The following is a 20,805-nucleotide window of genomic DNA, read 5'->3' as shown; positions in this document are numbered from 1 at the left end:
GGAGGGAGTGACGGGTGTCTTCCACAAATCTTTGCCTTAATTGGGGGAAATTGCCTGGATGACCTCAGATTAAAGCTGCAGGACTTTCCTGAGACATGTCTGAGTGTTTGTGGTTTCCATTCCTGCAGGTATGGGGGATATGGCTGTGTCCAACTCCATCGGAAGCAATGTTTTTGATATTTTAATTGGCCTAGGCCTTCCCTGGGCTTTGCAGACCCTAGCAGTGAATTATGGATCATACGTAAGTCCTACATTTGTTCACATCATTGTTACTTATTTATTATTTGTTTATTTACTTTTAATAAACCCAGATCTATCTAGGAAAAGGAATTCCAAAATTCTATGGATTTTATTTGAAAAAACAAGTAATTTTCTCTGTTACGATATGGGAGAAGTAGAAATTAATTGTCACTGGACATTTCCCATCCTTTTGAGGACAAGTACTTTCATTTCTTCCTTAAAGACAGAAGTCTGTGCTGAAGTAAGCTAGCTTACTAGAGTGCACTGGATTTTCATACTCTTGAATATATTCCAAGTAAGAATGACCCTGTTTTTAATAAGGCAGAGGGGATAAACACATAGGTGTAATATAAAATGTAGATGAGATCTGTAGGGCTTTTGCTAAGAAAAATTCTGGCATTACTAAACTGTTAACACAGTGCAAAGTGAAGGAAATTGTTAAATAATTGGATGTTTCAGAGCGTGGAAATCAGCAGGAAACTCTGCAGAGCCTTACTGTTTAAGACAAAACTACCAAACACCAATGAACTTATGCTTTACTTCCCAAGTGATAAAAGAGCCAACCTCTGCCCCAGAGTTGTTGCAAGGTTCCTTCTGAGAAGTAAAAGCAGGAGATGCCAGAGAGTTCTAGAAGGAAGTCACTGTGGCTATTGCTGTTACCTGGACACCACTCAGACAGCATGTAGGGCAGAGAGAAGACTGTTGATTACAGTCTCTGAGTGAATGCAAAGGTAAAAGGTAGGAGAATGACAGAACTGCTGAGCTTGACAAGTACTTCTGTGGATTGTCTAGTCCCCAGCCCTCTGCTCAAAGCTGGGTCAGCTAGAGCAGAATGCTTAGGACCTTGTCCTGTTGGGTGTTGAAGGATGGAGTCTGCACAGCCACTCTCAGCAGTCTGCTTTGTTTTTTAACCACTCTCAACAGTCAAGAGCATTCTTATATTATAGTGGGATTTCTGTATTTAAAGTTGTGTGGTTCTTCTTGTCCTTTCAATGAATATCACTCAGAAGAGTCTGGCTGCACCTTCTCTGTGTTCTCCCATCAGGTATTTATGCACATGGCTAAGATCCCCCTGAATCTTCTTCTCTTCTCTAGGCTGAGCAGTCACAGCTCTTTCAGCCTCTCTGTATGTCAGATGTTGCCATTCCTTAAATCTTCCTTGTGGTGCTTCAGTGGACTTGCTCCAAGAAGTCCATATCTCCCTTGTATTGAGGAGCCCAGAACTGGACCAAGCACTCCAGATGTGAGCAGAGGAGGATCATCTTCCTCTCCCTACTGGCAGCACTTCTCCTGATGTAGCCCAGGACCCTGTTGATGTTCCATGGCACAGGGGTGCATTGCTGACTTCAGCTTGGTGTCCACCAGGATCAACAGGACTTTCTTGGCCAAGCTGCTTTCCAGCTGGTCAGCCCCATGCTGATATGTGGAGTTACTCCTTCCCAAGTGCAGGGCTTTTCATTTCCCTTTGTGGATATTAAGGAGTTTGCTGCCTGCACATTTTTCCAGCCTGTCCAGCTCCCTCTGTATGGCAGCACAGTCCTCCAGAGCATGAGCCATCTTCCTTGGTTTTGTATGGGCTGTGAACTTGCTGAGCCTGCTCTCTCCCCATCATCCAGTTCATTAAAAAGCAGTCCTGACCCTGGGGTAAGGCCCTAGTGACTGGCCCCCAGCTGGGCTTGGAGCACAGTGCTTTGGCTGCTTATCAGGCCATTCCAGTGTCCACTTTTCTAGGCTGTTCTTCCTCTGTTTGTCTCTGAGGATGTTTGAGAGAATGCCAGAAGCCTTGCTAAAGTCAACATAAACAATATTGTTGTGCTCCCCTCACCCAGCAAGTCCCCCTCATCCTACAAGGCTGTCAGGCAGGGTCAGCGGGATTTCCCCTCCATAAATTAACATCTGTCCTTTGTGTATTTAGAAGTGGTTCCCATGATCATGTGCTCTGTCATCTTCCCAGGGATCAAGGACAGGCTGACCAACCTTTGGTTCCTCAGATCTTCCCTCTTCTTGAATACAGGAGTGCCACAAGTGCTGTAGGAATAAAATCCCTTTCTTTAATGAGCAGTTTATCTGTAGCTCATATATATATATATTTGTGAAAAAGGATGGAAACAAGTGGCTGAACTGAAGCAGCCAATTTTAATGGAGGCATAACAGTATCTCTACTGTTTTGCATACCCAAAATGTCCATTATACAGTGTGATCAGGTGGTTAGAAAAGGCATTCTTGGAAACTGCCCCACAATTAGCAAAAGCGAGTTTCCTCAGTTGTCACTTGCTGTTCCTGGATTTCTCTCCAAATTCTTGGGTAATTGGACTTTCAAACAAAGCAAGCCCCCTTTCCCCACCCTGTTATTAATAATTAATTTTTGAAGTATTACTACGTTGCTAGCAAAGGCTGGCATTAGCTGGGTCAGGTGCACCTTGGTGACAGTTCCTAGAGCTCCAGGATGCTGGTTGTTATTCCAGGAGTGTGGCCGTTGTCCCTGGCACCCAGGTCAGAGGGGGCAGCAGATGTGGAGCTCAATTTCCTGAGGCCTGTGAGGCTGAGCCTTGGGCTGCTTGCATGAGCAGGCCCTGCTGGCTGCACTGGGGCTGTGGGCTCAGCCAGCCTGGTTGTCCACTGAACATCACCGTGAGTCAAAAGCACTAGGTGATTTCTGAGCTAACAGTACAGGGTTTAGTACTGCTCCTTTGGTGTTGGCAGGACCCAAATGTGTCTCTGTAGTATCTCCTCCAACAGGGGATCTCCTCAAAGCAGTCTTTGTAAGTGGCTTCACGTGGAATCTGGACTTGTTGTTTAAACAAGCTTGCTCCATGGGATAGTGTCTGAGTGGGGAAGAGGCAGCTTTGTGATCTAACAGAATGAGTCAGGAAAAGAGCAAGAGGGGGACCTGTCAGAGAGATGGATGGGCTTGCTGGAGTCACAGTAGGTGAATGTCAGAACTGGAAATAAGCTGTGAATCCCTGGAGACACATCCTGGTGCTGGGTTGCTAAATCACATTTTGATTGAGTGCCTCTCTTCTGACTGTTGCTTCCCCAGCCCCATTGTCAGTTTATGCTTCAGCTTAGTGTTTATTTTATTTTGGCTTTCTTATTACAGAAGGGAAAGGAAAATCATCTTATGATTCTCAGGCTGCATCTTGGAAGCATCTGTCACCTGGTGTAGAGAAGGAGGTTTTCCTTCTGTCCTAAAGATGTTCCTGCTTTAAATGAAACATCTTCCCCTAGGATGTGGGTACACTGCAAGTGCCTCACCCTTTGCCTTCAGCTCAAGTGTCAGTTCCAGAATTCATGGCTTGGACCTTTTTCCATGAAAAGGCAGATCTATTCAGCATTAAACTTCCCACTTCACATCCCTTCTGTTTTTACAATGTCAAGTCTTTAACCCAACCATATGTTTCTTATTTCAAAGGTCCATGTTTCTGAACACTCATTAAGGTACTAACTCTGCCTTCCTCTGCTTCCTACTGGAGCTTCCATCTCCACTGCTCACTTGGCCACCCTCTTGCAGCAGCTCTCCCCCTCTGTTCTGTACACAGCTAATCTGGCAGGCCAGCAGGGCTTTTGGAGGAAAAGCAGCATCTCTCTGGACCTTGAGAGTCCTTTGACAGATTCACTCTATCCTCTCTTCCAGCATTGAGTCTTGGACACGTTGCTGACTCTGTAATCCAGTAAACATCCTTCCCCAATGCACCTGGCACATGCAGAGTGGAAGGATGTTTGCTCCTTACATTCTATCCAGTTGCTTTCCTCTGGAATATTTTTTTGCATGTAAACCAGACATCATCCAGCAGTATTTTAGAGAACAGGAATTTTAGCCTAAGGATAAAGAGCCAGGTTGATTTGATCACGTCAGCATTTGGGAGTATAATCATGTCAGTCCAATTTGCTCCTTTGCCTGATAACTTCAGGCAGTATCAGCAAAATTTGACAGTACATTAGAAGTCTGAGAGACCTGATATTCCTTCCACAAACAAGCAGCTTGAGACAGCAGAAATAATCCCAGTGTAATCATATTTAGGCATCAGAGGATCCAGAGGGAAGCAAATGCTTGCAAAGCACACATGGAGATGGGAAGCCTCTCTGCTTTGCTCCTTTCTGACCAGTTGATTTTCACTGGTTAAATTCCAAGGCCCTGTTTGTTAGGACAAAGCTGGCTCCCTGGCTTTGTGGCAGAGAGATTATTGTGAGGATTCTACTGCAGTAGAGCAAATCTCCCTGCCAATCCTCCTAGCATTACAAGAGTTCTCTCCAGCTATAGCTCCTGTATCTCCTGCATGATACTCTTGAGTGGCCAAGCACTCCAGGTGTGTACCCAACCCTCTGCAAAATGAATTTTGTGATACAGAGCAAAACAGGGACGCTTTCTTGGAAGTCTAAAAACAGGTTTAAGAAGGAAATTCCATTTAAACGTGCAGCAATGCATCAATGTTTGAAGTTCCAGTTTGTTTAGACCGCTGTCTCATGGCAAGACCTCAGGAATGCAGGATTTAGACTGAATTTCCACTGCCAGGCAGAGACACTGAAGGAGAAGGATACCCAGACATACAGAAGACCTGCAGCTTTTTCAGCTGAGGGACTGGAAACAAAGCATAGCCCTTCTGAAATTCCTTACTGGGGTAATTTCTGTCATATTAAGGCCCTGAGGCAAAACCAGTGTGGGTTTTGGCAATAGCTCCTTGTTTTCCCTTAAGCAGCTGCCAGAAAAGAACTTAAGAATAGAATAACTTTTATTTCCATTGTTTTTCCTCTGCTGTTTGGCTTCAGCCTTGGTTACCACAGCAGCATGGGAATGGCTGGAGCTGGTGGCAGCCTCTTTGCATTTGCTGCACAAGCAGCAGGGAGGTGGCCCCCCTCAAACTCTGACAGAGGAGGCTGTGAATGTGCAAACCTTCTGTGCATGATCAGCCAGAACAGCCTTCTTCTGCCTTGCTTCAGCCTCTACACACAAGCCAGTCCTCAAAGGGGAGTTTGGGAATGTTGGTTTTTCCTCCTTGCAGTACGAGGGAGTGCTTCTCCTGCAGCCCTTTTCTCTTGGGGAAGAGGCATTTGCTATTCTTAAATGAACAGGGGACTGGACTATTCCTTATACAATTAAAAGGACTCCAGCTGGGGCTCTTTTGCCAAAACCTGAAATTATCTCCTCCCTTACTGTGAGTTTTGAATGTTTTGCTGCCCTTGTTTTCCCTGAACTCGCACATTTTCATATATCCCAAGGAAATGTATTCTGTTGCTTCTTGCAGGAAATGCCACTCAATCTCATGAGAAGGCTTGACTATTTCTGGCCCAATTTGACAGATCAAGGACACATTTTTCTTAAGCTTTTGTTTCAAATTTCAGAAACTTCTGGGCTTCTGTGCTCTTAGTTAAAAGTCATGATAAGAAATAGGGTAGGCTGGTGATTACCATAGGAGTGGAATCAGTTAAATCTCTATTTCCAGAGCTGTAGACTCATGGGAAATTTGTGAAATAGCAGCGGGTAGTCCAAAGTCAAATTCAGGAAAAGAAACGGTTTGTCAGGAAGCTCATTTGGCTGAACTAGATACACATTACAGCTGGAATTTCTGGAAGAAAAAGTCCAACTGTTTGAGTAAAAGAATATTCCTGGTGAGCTCAAAGTACTGGAAAAGGTGTGAAGAATTCCAGATGCTTCTACTGATGCTCAGGAGGTGACGTATGCACGGCACCTCCCTGCCATGGTAGAAAAGGGACAGAAAAGGACAGAAACCGCATGTGAAAAGGGCTATAAAACAACTGAGAAGCAAATAGAAAATAACAGAAGGACAGTTGGAACAAGAGGATGTTGATGTAAGCCTGTTCCCAAAGCCCATTTGGCCTGGCATGACTGGGAGATGGATTCCATAGGTGGGTGCCTGGTGTAATTCCAAATGAGCTGGACTTGCAGTGCTGTGGGGTTACCCTGTGCACACCAACATTCCCGTGGATTTGGCTTGCAGGGAGCACTGCAGGGCTTGGCCAGGGGCCCATGGAGGCATGGCTCACCTGGCACAGGTGGCCAGGCTCACCTCAGCAGCCTCTGGCACATGGAAAGTGGGAGCATCCTTCAGGTAAACAGGGAAGTACAGGGAGAGCAGCAAGGCATGCGTGTGAGCCGTGGGGATTCCTCCTCCTTTGGGTTTCACTCTCTCAAAACCCTTCAGCAGCACTGTACAAAAACCACCCATGTTCTGTAGGCTCACTTCCTGAAGTAGATACATGCCTGTTAAAAAATGTGGCAGGGCTGCCAGGAAAGTTCTTGTTATTTAGGTTAATTAACAGCTCTCTGCTTTGTCCAGCAGTGGGAGCTGGGCTGGATACCAGGCCAAGAATGTGGCTGGTTAAACCCAAGTTGAGAACTGTTAACCTGGAGTGAAATTTTCCCTGTGAGGGTAACTTGGTGCTCACGCTGCAGGAATTGTCACATTTGCTTGGCCCACAGAGGAACAGCATGGTGTGTGTGTGTGTGGCTCTTACATTGGGAAAGCTGCTGTAAATAATTAGCATACATTTTCTGCTTTTGAATTAAATTTTGAAATTTTGAATTCCCTAAAACATCTTTTATTCCCCTAAATGACCTCCAAGGAAGAGCCTTGCAGATACTCTGAAGAAAGCAGCACCAAACATCTCTTTTTCGGAGCACTGCCCTCAGCAAATTAGACACAGAGGCCTTTGGAATGCTCTGCTGGTTTTATGGAGCATGAAGTTGTAACTGGGAAACAGTGTTAAGGTTAAATTTTTGCACTTTAGGTTAAATTCAGACATTTTCCATGGTAAAATAATTCCATCTTCTTCATTTGCTTCCTTTTCTTGTAGATCTCTTTCCAACTGATACATTTTATACTGACAATTTTTAAAAATATTTGCACTAGTCAAACAAAATTCCTGACCAAAATCCAGACAGGAATTTATTGTAAAATATTCTCTCTTTGCTAGCCAGCTGCTGTTCATTTGGGATATAGCAGGGAAGGCGGCTTTAAATGTGCACTTTACTTTTAGTACACAGAGTTAGTGTAGGGCTTTTTTGAACTTTATAATAATGGAAATCAGGTTAACTGTTACTTGTGGGTGGAAGCAAGAGAGGAGGAGTGGATGCACAGGAATGACTGAAGCCAAGTGGGCTGGTCCATCTCTCAAGTTTACATTAGCAGTGGGATCATGACATTTTTCATCTTCAGTTATGCAGACAGTCCCAAAATCAGTCTTTATGCCCTGAAGCAAGCCAAATCCTCCATTTCTTTGAGCAGTCTGATGAGAATATTGTATTTAAGTTATAATGGCCATAGAAATGTAATGGTCCTGCTGTCCATCCATACCCTTACAGCACATTCATCCTGAAGAAATCCTCCAGTACCTTTCAGACTAAATGATCATCGTGGTTGCAGCCTTTTTTATGGTGTCAGCAATCAGTAGGGAAGGGCAGTGTGCTGTTTGTGTGAGCTGGTATTTAACATGTGCAAAGGGAACAGCACAGCTCGGGCAGCATGGATTGGCTTAGAGGATCCTGGGTGTGCAGAGAGCAGTGCAGGCTGAGAGTTCCCAGGTGTCAGGACCGGTCATCCTTTCTGACTCTGCAGGTCAGACTCTCCCCTCAGTGGTCCCTGGGGAGTGAACCTAAATCATTACTCTGGATTTTGGAGCAGTAGTGGGGTGAAAAGGATTTCCTGGCTGCGGTGCACAATGATACAAGTCTATCTGTATTCCTGCATTCTTAAAATTGTAGTGCTGCTTGACACATTAGCTATACCCACTTCACTTGCAAATGGGGCTCTTTATAATCTAACTAGAAGGATGGGAGCACTGAGAAGCCAGCCTTTCCTAGAAGGATGTCCTCTACACATAGGAGCTTCTGGAGCAGTGCCTTGAGAGACTCCACTGAGTGCTGCCCTGATGATGCTGTAGGTCATGCTGTTGAGATCATAAAAAGTGCCCAAGAGGATAATGGTTAAGTTCCCCAAGAGAAGGATGGGATACCAAGGAGAAGTGGTTTCCCATCCTTCTTAGGAGAAGGTTCCTAGCTGAGGAGCAAGATTGGAGAGACAGCTTTACTCCCTGTAGTCTTCCTTTGTAACATTAGCTTTATGTCTCACAAAAATCACATTTTAAAAAGTAATTGGGCCTTAAAGATGCAGGTGATTTCCTTAGGTTAGGTTCAAAGCCTCTAAAAGTGGCAATTTAATGGCTTCCCAGCTTTGTGGACCTGCATCTCAGTTTTTCTCTTGGACAGTGACTGTAACTGGGGCTCTGCCACGAAGACAGCTTGCACCAGAGCCTGTGATGTGCCTGGTACACAGCCCTGCAGGCAGTAAGTTGTCTCCTTGTCTGATCTGCCTCAGTGCTAAATTATGTCCAGCCTATGTTAGTGTGCCATGATGCATTGATACAGACAATTTTTCAGCACCTGAGGCCCTGGTTTTGAGATTACTGACTTGTTCCCTTCAACAAGAGGAGTAAGATTAGGGAAGAAATAAGGTGAGAGTGGGGAAGAAATCAGGCACTTGTGTGTGTCCTTGTCTATTTTCCCCCACTGTGAAGCACTAATTGGGGACTGAATGCAAAATTTCATTTCCCCTGTTTGTTCTTACAGGACTCATAGAAGAGTTAGAAAATGTCATGATATAATAGTACAAGGGATGGCAAAGCTCACATGGAAGTGGAACACTGTGAAATGTTGTCAGGTCCTAAGGATGCTCCTCTAATAACACTCCTTTGGCAAAATAGGGAGTAGGCAAAGTTATCTGCCATGTGATGGTCTGACTTGGCATTTACACCTTGCAAGCCACTGTTCAGCAGCTCAGCAGTTTAGGATCATGGAAATATAAGCAGAGAGGAATGTTGTTTGAAATTGTGAGATGGTTTGATAAACTTCCTTCTTTTACAGATTCGGTTAAACAGCAGAGGACTTATATATTCTGTTGGTCTCCTGCTGGCATCAGTTTTTGTCACAGTATGTATATAGTCTTTTGTTCTTATTTTCCAAAAGAGGGATTTTTACAGACATTTTCTTCACCTGCTCCTTTCTCAGCTCCAGCTGAAATAGTGCTTGTAAAGTCTGTTTTTACAGGGTAGGGGTGCTTCCTGCTTGAAAAGCTTCCCAGGGCCTTGATTCAGCCCTTTGCAGGAGCTGTCACTCCCATGGGATGACACTCCTGCCTGTGTGTTTGCTGTGGGAGGAGCCTGGGAAAACCATTAGTAATCATTAGGAATTTCTATGCTAGAGCTAGGTCCCTTGATGCATGATGAGATCCATTGTCCTGTGAGACAAGCAGACAAAATGCTGAGCAGGTTGCTTGGCCCTCTCTGGGATCCTTCTGAAATACAACACAGTCCAGAAAAAACAGTGCCTGACAATGTTTCTGTTGAAATCAGTACTTGGTGTTCCCTGACCTTACCCAGAAATGATAGAAGAGGAATGATGTGACATCTTCCAAATCTTGTGGGAGGGGCATCCTGTGCAGTGCACACCAACACAGTTCCCACATACACAAGATGTTAATCCTTGGTGGGAGCAAACTGTGCAAAGTCAAGCAGTCTTAGACTGTGTGGCTCTAGATTGGGATGCAAAGGAGTACGTGAAGCATTTTGAGTTTAAAAAAAATAAAGGAACCTGGCCTTTAAATCCATTTCTGATTGAATTAAATGGGATTGTTCTTGCCAAAATTAAATTCACTGCAGAAACCTAAAGTGAGATGATGTAAGTCAGGGTGGCTTTTGTGACTGCTGCTCTGATTTACTTGAGCTGTGGTTTTCAGCTCACTTGGTGCAGTTTGTGATTGCTTCCAACTCATCATCATCAGTAAGGGGACAGCCCCTCCTCTAGCTGAGGAGGGGATTTACCACTTTATTCAAAATGTTCCTGCTGTGGTGGCTTACTCTGTGTTTATTGTAGGTTTTTGGTGTCCACATGAACAAATGGAAACTGGATAAGAAGCTAGGGTGTGTGTGCCTTTCCCTTTACGGCATCTTCCTGTGTTTCTCCATCATGACAGAATTCAATGTTTTCACTTTTGTGAACTTGCCAATGTGCAGAGATCACTAACCCAGGTGGCAGACTGTCGGGAGGAGCTTCCTTTTTACCTGTGCAATACAAGCCACGGCTGGCATTTCCTGGATGCAGTGCACCTCCAAGTCGTGACCTAGATCCTGTCACTGTTCATAGGACCCGTGGCCCCGTCTAGGTTTGCCCTCTCCCTGGCCCTCACAACCTGGAACAATCCTTCATCGATGTGAAGAGCTTTTTTTCAACATCCATGTGATTTCCTTGCTCAGTTTTTGAACAGTGTGACTGAGACTCAAGATGAACTGGCTGCTAACTGGCGTTAAGCCAGTCAAAACTGGTCTGCTACAATTCCTTCTTTTTTTAAGTTATTTGATGGAAGACTAATTAATTTATGACTTAAGACTATTGCTACAATGCAGGAGAGGGTACGTCATATGGAGGCTGACTTTCAAGGAGAATCATTGGGAATTTTTTTTTGGTTGTGGGGAGTGTTTTTTGTTTGTTTTTAGCTTTTAGTTTCGGGTTTGCAGGTTTTTTTTGTTTGTTTGGGGGTGGGGGTGTTGCTTTTGTTCTTTTTTTTTTTTACTTGCCAGAGATCAAAGTCCTCTCTTGCATCTTCTCCTCCTGAGTGCTGGGTCTCCTGTAACAATCCAAAGGCCACAGGGCAGTGTAAAATGGAAATGCAATTCAAGGTACTCAGCATAAGAATGGACAAAAGAAGATTGTCAAGGAAAAAACTGATTGACTTTTTACTATAAATAGTTAACCTTGTACAAGTTTGTTAAAGAATGCAAGCTAAATGTGGATTCAAAGGGTAAACACTGCTACCATTTTACTATGAATGTTGGAGTTTTATTACTAGGGTGTTTGTTATTTCCAAGCAATAGTTTGATCGCCAGCCCAGAAGGGCTACCAAGCAGGTGTCCTGGTTTTTAATGGTCTGCACATGGAAATGGAAGGTCAGAACTTTCTCTGCTTCATCAGATTTCTTGTTTTGGGGGGATTCAATAGTTTGTGTCTTATTCGTTCTGCGAAGGACATAAGTACATGTGAAAACTTTTCTAAATGAGTTACAGACACTGGTTTCTTTAAGAGGAAAGAGGCATATTTTGCACAGATATAGTTACTGAAGTCATAATTTGCCATTCTTTAAAGAATACACTGGACCTGGCCAGATATTTTTTCGTCTTAAGCAGTTGAACTTATCTGATAACAGATCATGTGGATTCATCACCTCTCCTTTTGGGAGGGAGGAGGACACAGACACAGATGGCACATTTTAAAACGTGGAATATCTTCAATGCAGACTCGCTCACAGATCTTAAGTTATTGTGAAAGTTTAGCTATTCATTGTTCCAATATCCCTGCTAGATTTTGTATAATTCTGTATTAATATGCAGGCAGATTCCACCCCTGATAAACACCATCACTGCTTCATTTGTATGTATTGATACTGTGCGTTCTCGCCACTGCGGCTCTTGTATTTACTTTAAGCACTGATCACTTCTGATCCTCTTGTATATGTTCTGCTATGAAATGTATTAAGAGACTACCAGCTAGGTGAATGTTTTTGTCTATGGTACAAACAGTGACAAATAATAGTAAAGGTACAGCAAACCCTACATAACAGAAAGAAAGGAAAAAACCCAAAACACCGAACCCTAAACTATAGCAGAAAAAGAAAAGCACTCCAGTTTAAAAGAAAAAAGAAGAGAGCCACGTTGTGTTCACAGATGAAAAGCCAATTTTTTTTTCACTTGCACTTTTGGAATCGATTTTTTCAGTCTGATTTTCTTTGAGCAAAATGTTGTAAATGAAAATATTTACACCCTGTGGTTTCCCTTCAGCTCAGCAGCTGGTTTTCTTTGTTTGTTACACCAAACATGCGGAGGCACTGGCAGCTCTTGCACTGTGCATGGCAGCGAAGTCCTGTGGAAAAAGCCACATCCCACTGGCCTCGCTCGGGGAGCTACGTGTGCAGGTGGATCCCTGGCAAGAAGAAGAAGGGATCCAGGGACAGAGAGCAAAGGGAGTGGATGACATGCCTGCATCTCCAGTTTTCATCCTGGAAAGCAATTGTGTTGCTGCTTGTTGAGGTCTGCAGCTGAGGTTTGAGCAGCCTTCTCACACCTGTGCCCGTGGAACATCCTCTTGTGTTAGGAAGCCCACTGTACCTTCCTGTTGTTGGGTTTTTGTTTCTTTTGTTGTTGTTGTTAATGAGATGATGAATAATAATAGCAACTGTTAAAATGCCTAAAATACTTCTGTAAGTCAAATGATGTTTGCAGCGATGTGGCACGGATCACTAAAGCCACCCCACAAACACGCAGCTTCACTTCCTAGCGAGATGCAGTTGCTCCTAAGAGTGTGTCCTTGCTGATAAGGGGAAGGAAAAAAAAAAAGAAGTTTCATATCAGGGCCTATTATTTCTTCTATTTTGAATATTTATACTGCTGCTCCAATGGAGCCAGTTGGATCTATTTCTGCGAAATAGCCATTACCTATCCCGTGGCACAAAAACTACACACGTATTTCTTAGGAACTTTTCCTACTGGTGTGCGTTAAATACTGTAGTAATTGTAGTTTTGTGTTGTGTGTAAAACCTGAAATACCTTGCTTTGATACTTGTGTGTGTTTCTAGAATGTTCTGCAAGCAGCTTGTTCTAAGCAGAAGCAAAAGGTACCTTGAACTGCTGTTACCTGTGCCGTAGATGGCTCGATAAGCACGTCCTAAAGCGATGCTTTCTGCCAGATGTGCTGATGATTTCCAACGAAATCATCAGGTCCAGGCCTGGCTTGGGACAGAGCAGACCGACTGTGCCAGGAAAGAGCGTGCCTCCCATTCTTGTTAGCACAGTCACAGCCTATGTAGAACAGCAAAAAAGCAGCAATTTTTGGCATCCTTCCTGTATGCTGTCTCCAAAAGTGGCACGGATAGTTCTATTCCGATGCAGGGCATACTCAGAGCTTTACTGGGCCTTGCAGAGGACTGTCTCTCAGGAGTTCTCCTAGGGAGGTTGTCCCCTGCCAAGGTCAGACTGGAGGGCAGCCAGTGCCTGGCTTCAGTGTCCCCGTGGGAGGCTCTGCTTTGCCCATGGATGCACGAGCTGTGAGCTGTCACTGGAGGCAGGGCCCCAGGAGCTGGCCAGGCTGGCACAGCCACTGTGGTTGGAAAGGGGGAGCTGAGGGGCTCTGGGCTCAGGGTTGGGGGGCTGCAGGGAGCCACCAGGGAAGCTGAGTTCTGTTGGGTATTTTTAGCATGATTGTGATTCAGTTTTCATCTTCTGAAAGCAAGGGTCACCTTCGCATCCGAGGCTGCTCTGGTTCTTGGACCAGTCAAATGTTTTTGTTTCCATTCCTAGCAATTTCAGATGAGCTTCAGTGAGTATTTCAAAGGGAGATTAAAGAGCCTTTTTCTCCGTGGAGAGGCTTCACTGCAGTTCTTACTTTGACTTAAATATGTGACCCTTGGCTGGCTTCAGATCTGCTTGACATGGATGGCCTTCCTTTGACAGTGGTTCAAAGGCAGAATGACAGGAGAGGGTATGATAAGAGATGGTCTTAAACATGCTGGGAAAACTGCTTTTGTCCCTACCAAAGGTGAACTTTTTACCTGCCTTTTTCCCCCTTTTTTTAAAATTTATTTTTGTTTTTCATGTGCTGTGCTTTTTAATAGACTTTTTCTGTGATAGGAACACCAATATGAAATGTGTGCATGGGAGATTTTCACTTGGATAATTTGTTGGTTTTGCTGTGATGCCACTTGCATGCTTAGTTTCCAGATCTCTGTCCTCAGCTGTGTCACTGAAATCAATTGATTAGCTTTGGATATGTGGTGGTGGTGCTTGTGGAGAACGAGGTGCAGGACTGGGTTTTTTTCTTGACAAAACAAATCAGGTAGAACAGCAGTTATATTTTAGAAAAAACAACATTCAAGGCAGGTGGAGTAACCTGAAGGTAACTTTTAATACCCTGCTGCCAGAACAGGGATTTTTATGTCTTTTTCAATTGATACTTGTGAGATAAAATGTACATTCAGTATTGTTGAATAACTTTTTAGAAAACCATAGCTTTCTGCTGACTGACAAATATTTCTTATATTAAGATTTTTTGGAAGCCCTAATCCTTTCAATTAAAGTTCACAGAGATGCAATAGTGGCGAGGTTTGTCACTTTCAAAGTTACACCGCTGGAGCTTTAAACTTGTTTAAAAATATATTTTAAAAATCAATCTCAGTGGACCATGCTTACCTGAATTTCATTCTGCCTTGTACTTTCAAAGTTTCACTTGATCAGCAGCCACTGCAAGTTAGTCTAAAAGAGACTTACATCCTGGTAAGAATGTCCCTTTTAGATTGGTACAACTTTAACTGAATCAGTTTAAAGCCATGGTTTTAAGGAAAGCAGTGGAAGTTTGAATATTTAAAAGACCTCAGCCACTTCAGATTTAAGGAGCTGCAGAGTCTGAGTGTGCTGAATGGATGTACCGAGCAGTATGCAAGGCTGAGTTTCAGGAAGAGACTTTTCAGTATTCAGGGACTTGAGTGAAATCTGACCTTTGTGAAATCAGGGGCAGAACCCCCGTGACTGTTGTGGGGTCAGTGATGTGTTTGTAGCAGTGAGTCCTGGAAGGGATGGGGACACTGCGTTTTTTTGGGTGAGTGGCCTTATTTTCTTACCTGAATAGATAAATTACTATTAATTAATAAAACCAAGCACCTTTAAGGGAATTTACATGAATACTCTGTTACCACTTAGTGGCCTCAAATCCGAAGCACAGTTCCAAAAAGCATCTACTTCTGCCCAAACTGCTTGCACTTGTCTGGCTGAATCTGCAGAATCAAGCTCTGGTGAGAACTTGATGCCTTTGGGAGAAGTTCACTTTATTCTGGGAAAGCAATAGGGTAAGAAAAGGCAGTCTGTTTTGTTGTGTCCTGGGGATGTAAATTGGCTAGGAAATCGATTATTGGCTGGCCTGAAACAGTCTGACATCTAGGCCAAGTTATCCAAGTTTGGGTAGAAGCACCTAATTTCAGGAAGGCATCAAAAAAAAGCAGATTGTTTTAAGCAACATATTTTTAAACGTATTTATGTAGCAAAAATTACTTTATTGTGGTATTTTTTAGATAGGTTTCTGTTTTTCTAATATACTTGCAGAACAAATTTGAAACCCCCCACACCAGAACACCCTGACAGAAATCTTGTCAGTGTAATCTGTCTCTGCCAGGTAAGATTTGAATGGTGCTAAAAGTCAACGTGATAATTTTACAGCAGCAATTCAATGTAACATTTTTACTGCCAGCTGAGGAAAACCACACCACTGCATGCCTGACCCTGTGAGGAGCATGGTCACAGATCTGCTTCAGTGCTGAGCATTTGCCACTGAGGTTTTCCATTGGCATGCCTGACAAGCCAAGTGAGACCTTGGTTCCCGGAGGAGCAATGCCTGCTGCTGAGCATTTTGTCCTGTCAGGAGAGGAGAGGGCTGCAGGGGCACAGCCCCCTTGGCTACTCGTTACAGCTGCCAGCCTGGCATTACACTTGCTGCTTTTTCAGAGCAGGGGCGTATGTTTTTCTGAGGACCAAGTCTTTGCTTAGCTCTGGTCAGGGTTGCTTTTGGCTGATAAATGCTGGAGCAGGGGAGGGAACAAGGGCTCCGTTCACTTTATGTGTGTAGAGGAGGATGTTGAGTGGCAGATGCTGTGTCACAGGAGGACTTTGGATGGAGCCTGTATAAATATTGGGATGTTCCATGAAATCTCTCCCAGGGGCAGACATCCCTGTACACCCAGCAGCCACCCACTTTACTTCCTTATTTTATCTTGCCAGGATTCAGAATTTTGCTTCCACTTTCTCATAAGCTGTATCCCTCTGGTTTGAAGCTGGCCCACGTGCTGCTGTCTGTAACACAGAATTAACGACTGGGCAAGCACAAGTAGTGTGCAGGTTTTGATCCAGTAAGCTGATGGGAAAAAATGCAAGGAGATCCTTGCTTGGCACACCAGCCTCCAAGCACCTGACTCCAAACAGCACAAACTGCCTGCCTGGAAAGTGCCTGGAAAGTGCCACTGGGATATCAGGCACTGCACAGACATGGGAACACCTCTCATGTGTTTTCAGAGACTCCCTCAAGGGAATTTTGCACCCTGTACAAAGACATGCATTATACAATAAATATAATTGATCTAAATAAGGGATTCTAGATCTGACCTGGGCCTTTTACACTTTGTGAAACCAGATTATACTATGGGAGTTTTACTGAGGGACTTGGTCACAAGTTTATATAATTCACTGCCAGGTTCTAAGTGTTTTTTTAAAATGTATGAACATAGGTTTGTATGCAAACAGAATACAATCTTTATATATATATACACTTTACCTAGTGAGTAAAGTATATGTGTTAACTGTTGTTAAATTGAAGCCCTGTGGTAACCAGCTGTTTCTGCATAGGAATAAATTCTTACCATGGCAAGTGCTAAGATGCTATAGGTGTATGAGTATTTAAGACAATCTTACACATGCCTATTTATAAACTCAAGCAAAGTTTTTATTTGTTTTAGCAAGGTATTGTGAGTGGTGCATGGCAGCTGCCATGCATCTGTGTAATACATCTGTGTACATTGAGTAATATTTCTAATTATTGTTAGTCATTTGAAATTCCAGTTCTATTGCTGAATATAAAGTCAGCTTCGGGGAAAAAAAAGAGCATGTGTGAGACATTGAGGAGGTCAGAAAGTTCTGCACTGCAGTATTTGTGCATTTTATTTATTTATTTATCAAACACAGAGTGCTGAGCCCCTGGTTCAAGAAAACATTTCCCCATGCTGGCAGAAGATCTAGGAACCTAATTTTGGTCCCCTCCTAAAGCTAATGCCAGGTTTCCCTGGGTCAGGGGTCAAGCAGACTAAGCTATTTAGAGCATTGTTCCGTCCTTTTAAGTGGCCACAAAAAGGGGTGAGACCTTCTCAAATGGTTCTTGTAACTTTTATTAGTAGAGAAGCTGAGAAATGCTGAGAGATCCAAAGATGCTTCTGCAGGTGATCTGTAAGAATAAAAACATGTAAATAGTAAATACTCCTTGCACTTTTAATACTTGTAATATCACTGTCACGAGGTACCATTTGCAATAACCAAAATTCACATTTCATAAGTTACCCACAAGTAGACTTTTTTATTATTATTTTTGAGGTTTTTATTTTTTTCTTCCCCCTTTCTGATTAAGGAATTAATCTTCCTTTGACTTGTTTTCCCCAATTCTTTTCAACAGTAAGTGATTGGCTCTGGTTAAATGTGAAGATCCCCCTAAACCAGGTGTCACATGCCAGCTAATGCTTGGGGGAAGCTGACATTTATTGTCCCAGCTTTATGACAGGGTTGTTCCCATCTGCAGCAGGCAAGGACCTCCCACCTTGAAATCCTGCAGTAGAAATGGTCCCAGCACTCACAAACACAGCACTCCCCTATTTCCACCACACTGGTTTGGTTTCAGGGGTCAGCAGATCTCCAGGGTAGAGCAATCTGTCACATCATCACTATCAGGGGGGATACAGTAAGGCTTCCTGGGGGAACACACAACAGCAACAGTGGAGTCCTTTTGCAGACAATGTATTGGAAGAGATTTTATTTTGCCATCTTTTAAAGACATGGGGCAATTTTAGGTCAGGAAAGAAAAAAAATGGAAGATAAAGCCTGACTGTACAAAGTACAGCCTCAGTCTTTCATGAAGGTTTGTAATAATGGTCAAGTTTTGCATTGAGTGAGCTCCCATATTTTGTCAAGCATAGAGCTCAGCTGAGTTTTTCATCCTTGGTTCTCAGAAACAACTTCTTTCTCTCATGTTTCTCACTGCAGTCAGGACCTCTGAGCATAACATGCATTTCTGTATCATGGAACTGCCTTGTGAAATTGCTTATAGGTGAAGTGAGCAAGCACAGAGATTGAACCACAACGGGTTTTTGAAAGAAGCCAAAGCAAGCATGCTTGTGTAGTAATTTTTGTTGTGAAGTAATTTTTTTTAATGGGTGCCAGGAGCAAAGGACACAGTGGGAATCTGTAATCATGCAGCACCAGTGGAGAGCAAGTGCAGGTGAAAATAGTATGGCATCACAAAAATTTGTCTGCAATTTAGATACGGACAAGTTTCACGGGGGTCACATTTACATGAAGATTTTCCTGAATGCTACTTGATCTTTGCAACCCTTGGTCTTTGGTCAGGAAAGGTGAGAAGTACTTTGTCCCTTTCTGAGGGAGAAGGGAGAGATGCCTAACCCAATGTTTCCAACTCTCACCCTGGCTCTCAGGTGTGCAGTGAACTTTGCAGTGCATTGAAAATTTAGGGGTAAATTTTAGTTGGCATTCCCTTGAGGAGCAGTGTGATTGACTTCATTGTCCCCCCTTGTAAAGCTGAGAATCCCTACTATGCAGGGAGTGTTGTGTGAGATTACTAATGGAATGTTACCTTCATCCTGCATCCAATCTTTGCTTTCAAGACTGAAACACTACTTGGAAGATGTTTGTAACAGTTTGGGGAATTTGTTTTTTGTTTGGTTGGGTTGGTTTTTTTTTGAAGTTTTTTTGGTGTCTGTCAAAGTCCTGTGCAATATGAACCCTCCTGGCAAGGTCTGGCAGTGTTTTGGGTGTTCCTCTTGCTGGTGCATTCATCAGAGCTTCAGCCAGTGGGACGTGTGGGAGGGTAGGAGTGCCACTTCTGCTGGGTGTGTGAAGGGGCACCTCTGCCAAGCACTCCAGCACAGGCCTGGCAGTGGGAGTTGAGACTCAGGTAAATCAGGATTCCAGAGAACAAAAAGGTGAGCAGACAGACCTGTTAATCCTCTAGTATGCTGTGCAAGTTTTAGCCCCTTCCGGTGTTTTTTCCAAGCCAAGACCAAACTGATGTGTGTACGTGGGTGCCAAGCCAGAGGCAGCCAAGCTCAGCACCCCCAGTCAGCCTGGCATCACCAAGGCATGTGGGCACAGCCCCAGGGCCAGCACTCCATCCTGGGTGGGTGGGGGGTTGTTTAAATCATTTCAGGGCCCAGCAGTCAGGTGAGATCTAATCATTTCACAGAGCTATAATGGAAGATGTGGGTTTGTACTGTTGCTGAAGTCTTAGGCTGCTGAACGTGATCCCTGCTGTGGCTTGTTCTAAAACAGAGGGCTGAGAGTGTACCAGTCTCTGAATCATGGTGTGGTCTCTGCTTTGTGATACAGTCACAGCATCCAAGCTGCAGGAAGCACAGCAATAAAAGTGACTGATAGCAGCACTTTCTATTTGATTGGGGATCAGATGACACTGTCTGGGTCCCTTATCTCTGGGCAATTCTGTGATGCTTCTCATCATAAGGAAGAAAATGTAGGTGGAACTGAGTGCAAATATACATATAATGTATGTTCATTTACAACCAGCCAGAAAGCAAAACAAGCAGTGGTTTCTAGTAATATAATTCTACTCAAAATAGCTTTCTATTAAGTCAGCTTGAAAGTGTTAAAATGGTGGAGCCACAGACAAAACATTTGTTACCTTTTGAATTAGTTGCGATGGTTTTGTCATACTTGTACAAGTGTTATAAGGTCAGCCTTTCTGTATGTTTTACAACTAACTGTAGAGTAGCCTTCTATGCATAGCTGTTCCACTTGCCTGTGTAAGTTACAAATCTAACGGAAATGAAAGCATGCATTTTTCTCTGTTTGCTGGTAACCTATGAAATTAGAAACTTGTATTTCTGTGTTTTTAATGTGTTATACTATAAACAAAATTCACAGCACTATTGTCTATGGAATATCAAAAAGTTTTATCAGAATGAATTACTTTAAATGTTTTGTCAATTGATTTAATAATGTGTCAGACATCTACACTAAGACAATATAACGTTTATCAATAAAAATATCCTCTCTTTGTACTAACTTAACATTTCAGGGTGTGCTTGGACATAGGACTAGAGCACCCCTTTGAGTTCCAATCCCAATGATTTATTCATTTTTGGCTTAATTTTGAGAGTGCTTGTTTGACCTCAGCACTGGATTAGGGAGTGAAGGAAGAAGAAAAGAGAGTTTTTATACTTTGTATTACCTGTGTCACTGAATGTGTTTGCTGTAAAAGTGTGTGCACCACAGCAGCTCCTTTAGAAGTCATCCAGTACACATAGGAATCTGTGCAGAAACAAACACTCTGGGAAATTTATGTGTTATTATATAAAGAGTCAAATTCTGCTCTTTTACAACGGTACAGATCTGAAATTACTGCACTGCTGTTAATTTAATCTCTTCTAGCAAAGGGAAGCAGGTGTTGATTGTCACTCTCCCAGCTGGAGGAACCTGTGCCTGCTCAGCCATTGGAGCTGTGGTGATGGGAGCCAGTTCTCCCTTGGAAGCAGTTCCTGGAGCAATGATTTCAGTAATGCATGGAATAATAATGAGGGGATGGGCAGCTTCCCTTGGAGTGCAGCAGGGCTGGTCAGAAGCCCCTCTGTGAGAGGGAAATACTTGTGCTGCTTTTCTACTCTGCACCAGCTAGGGAGCTGCAGTTCCCCCTCACCCCAGCTCAGCCTGCCCTGGTGACAGGATGCTTCT

At 43.5% G+C, this 20,805-nt stretch overlaps 1 protein-coding gene across 2 annotated transcripts in view; it reads left to right on the top strand.

The window, feature by feature from the left end:
- Positions 1 to 20,120, top strand: part of SLC24A3 (solute carrier family 24 member 3) — a 96,184-nt gene extending 76,064 nt beyond the window's left edge. The window contains exons 14-16 of one of the 2 annotated variants that reach the window (XM_039717179.1): positions 129 to 241; positions 9,119 to 9,184; positions 10,127 to 20,120. In XM_039717179.1, the coding sequence (XP_039573113.1) occupies positions 129 to 241; positions 9,119 to 9,184; positions 10,127 to 10,276 (329 nt within the window). In that variant the 3' untranslated portion in view covers positions 10,277 to 20,120. The remainder of the gene's footprint in view (positions 1 to 128; positions 242 to 9,118; positions 9,185 to 10,126) is intronic. The other variant, XM_039717180.1, reaches the window with a different exon arrangement.
- Positions 20,121 to 20,805: the final 685 nt, after the last annotated feature.

This window comes from Passer montanus, unplaced genomic scaffold, assembly GCF_014805655.1.
Source record: "Passer montanus isolate IOZ18808 unplaced genomic scaffold, ASM1480565v1 scaffold37, whole genome shotgun sequence".
NCBI lineage: Eukaryota > Metazoa > Chordata > Aves > Passeriformes > Passeridae > Passer > Passer montanus.
The sequence above is the reverse complement of the archived record's forward strand: the minus strand, read 5'-3'. Positions and strand labels throughout refer to the sequence as shown.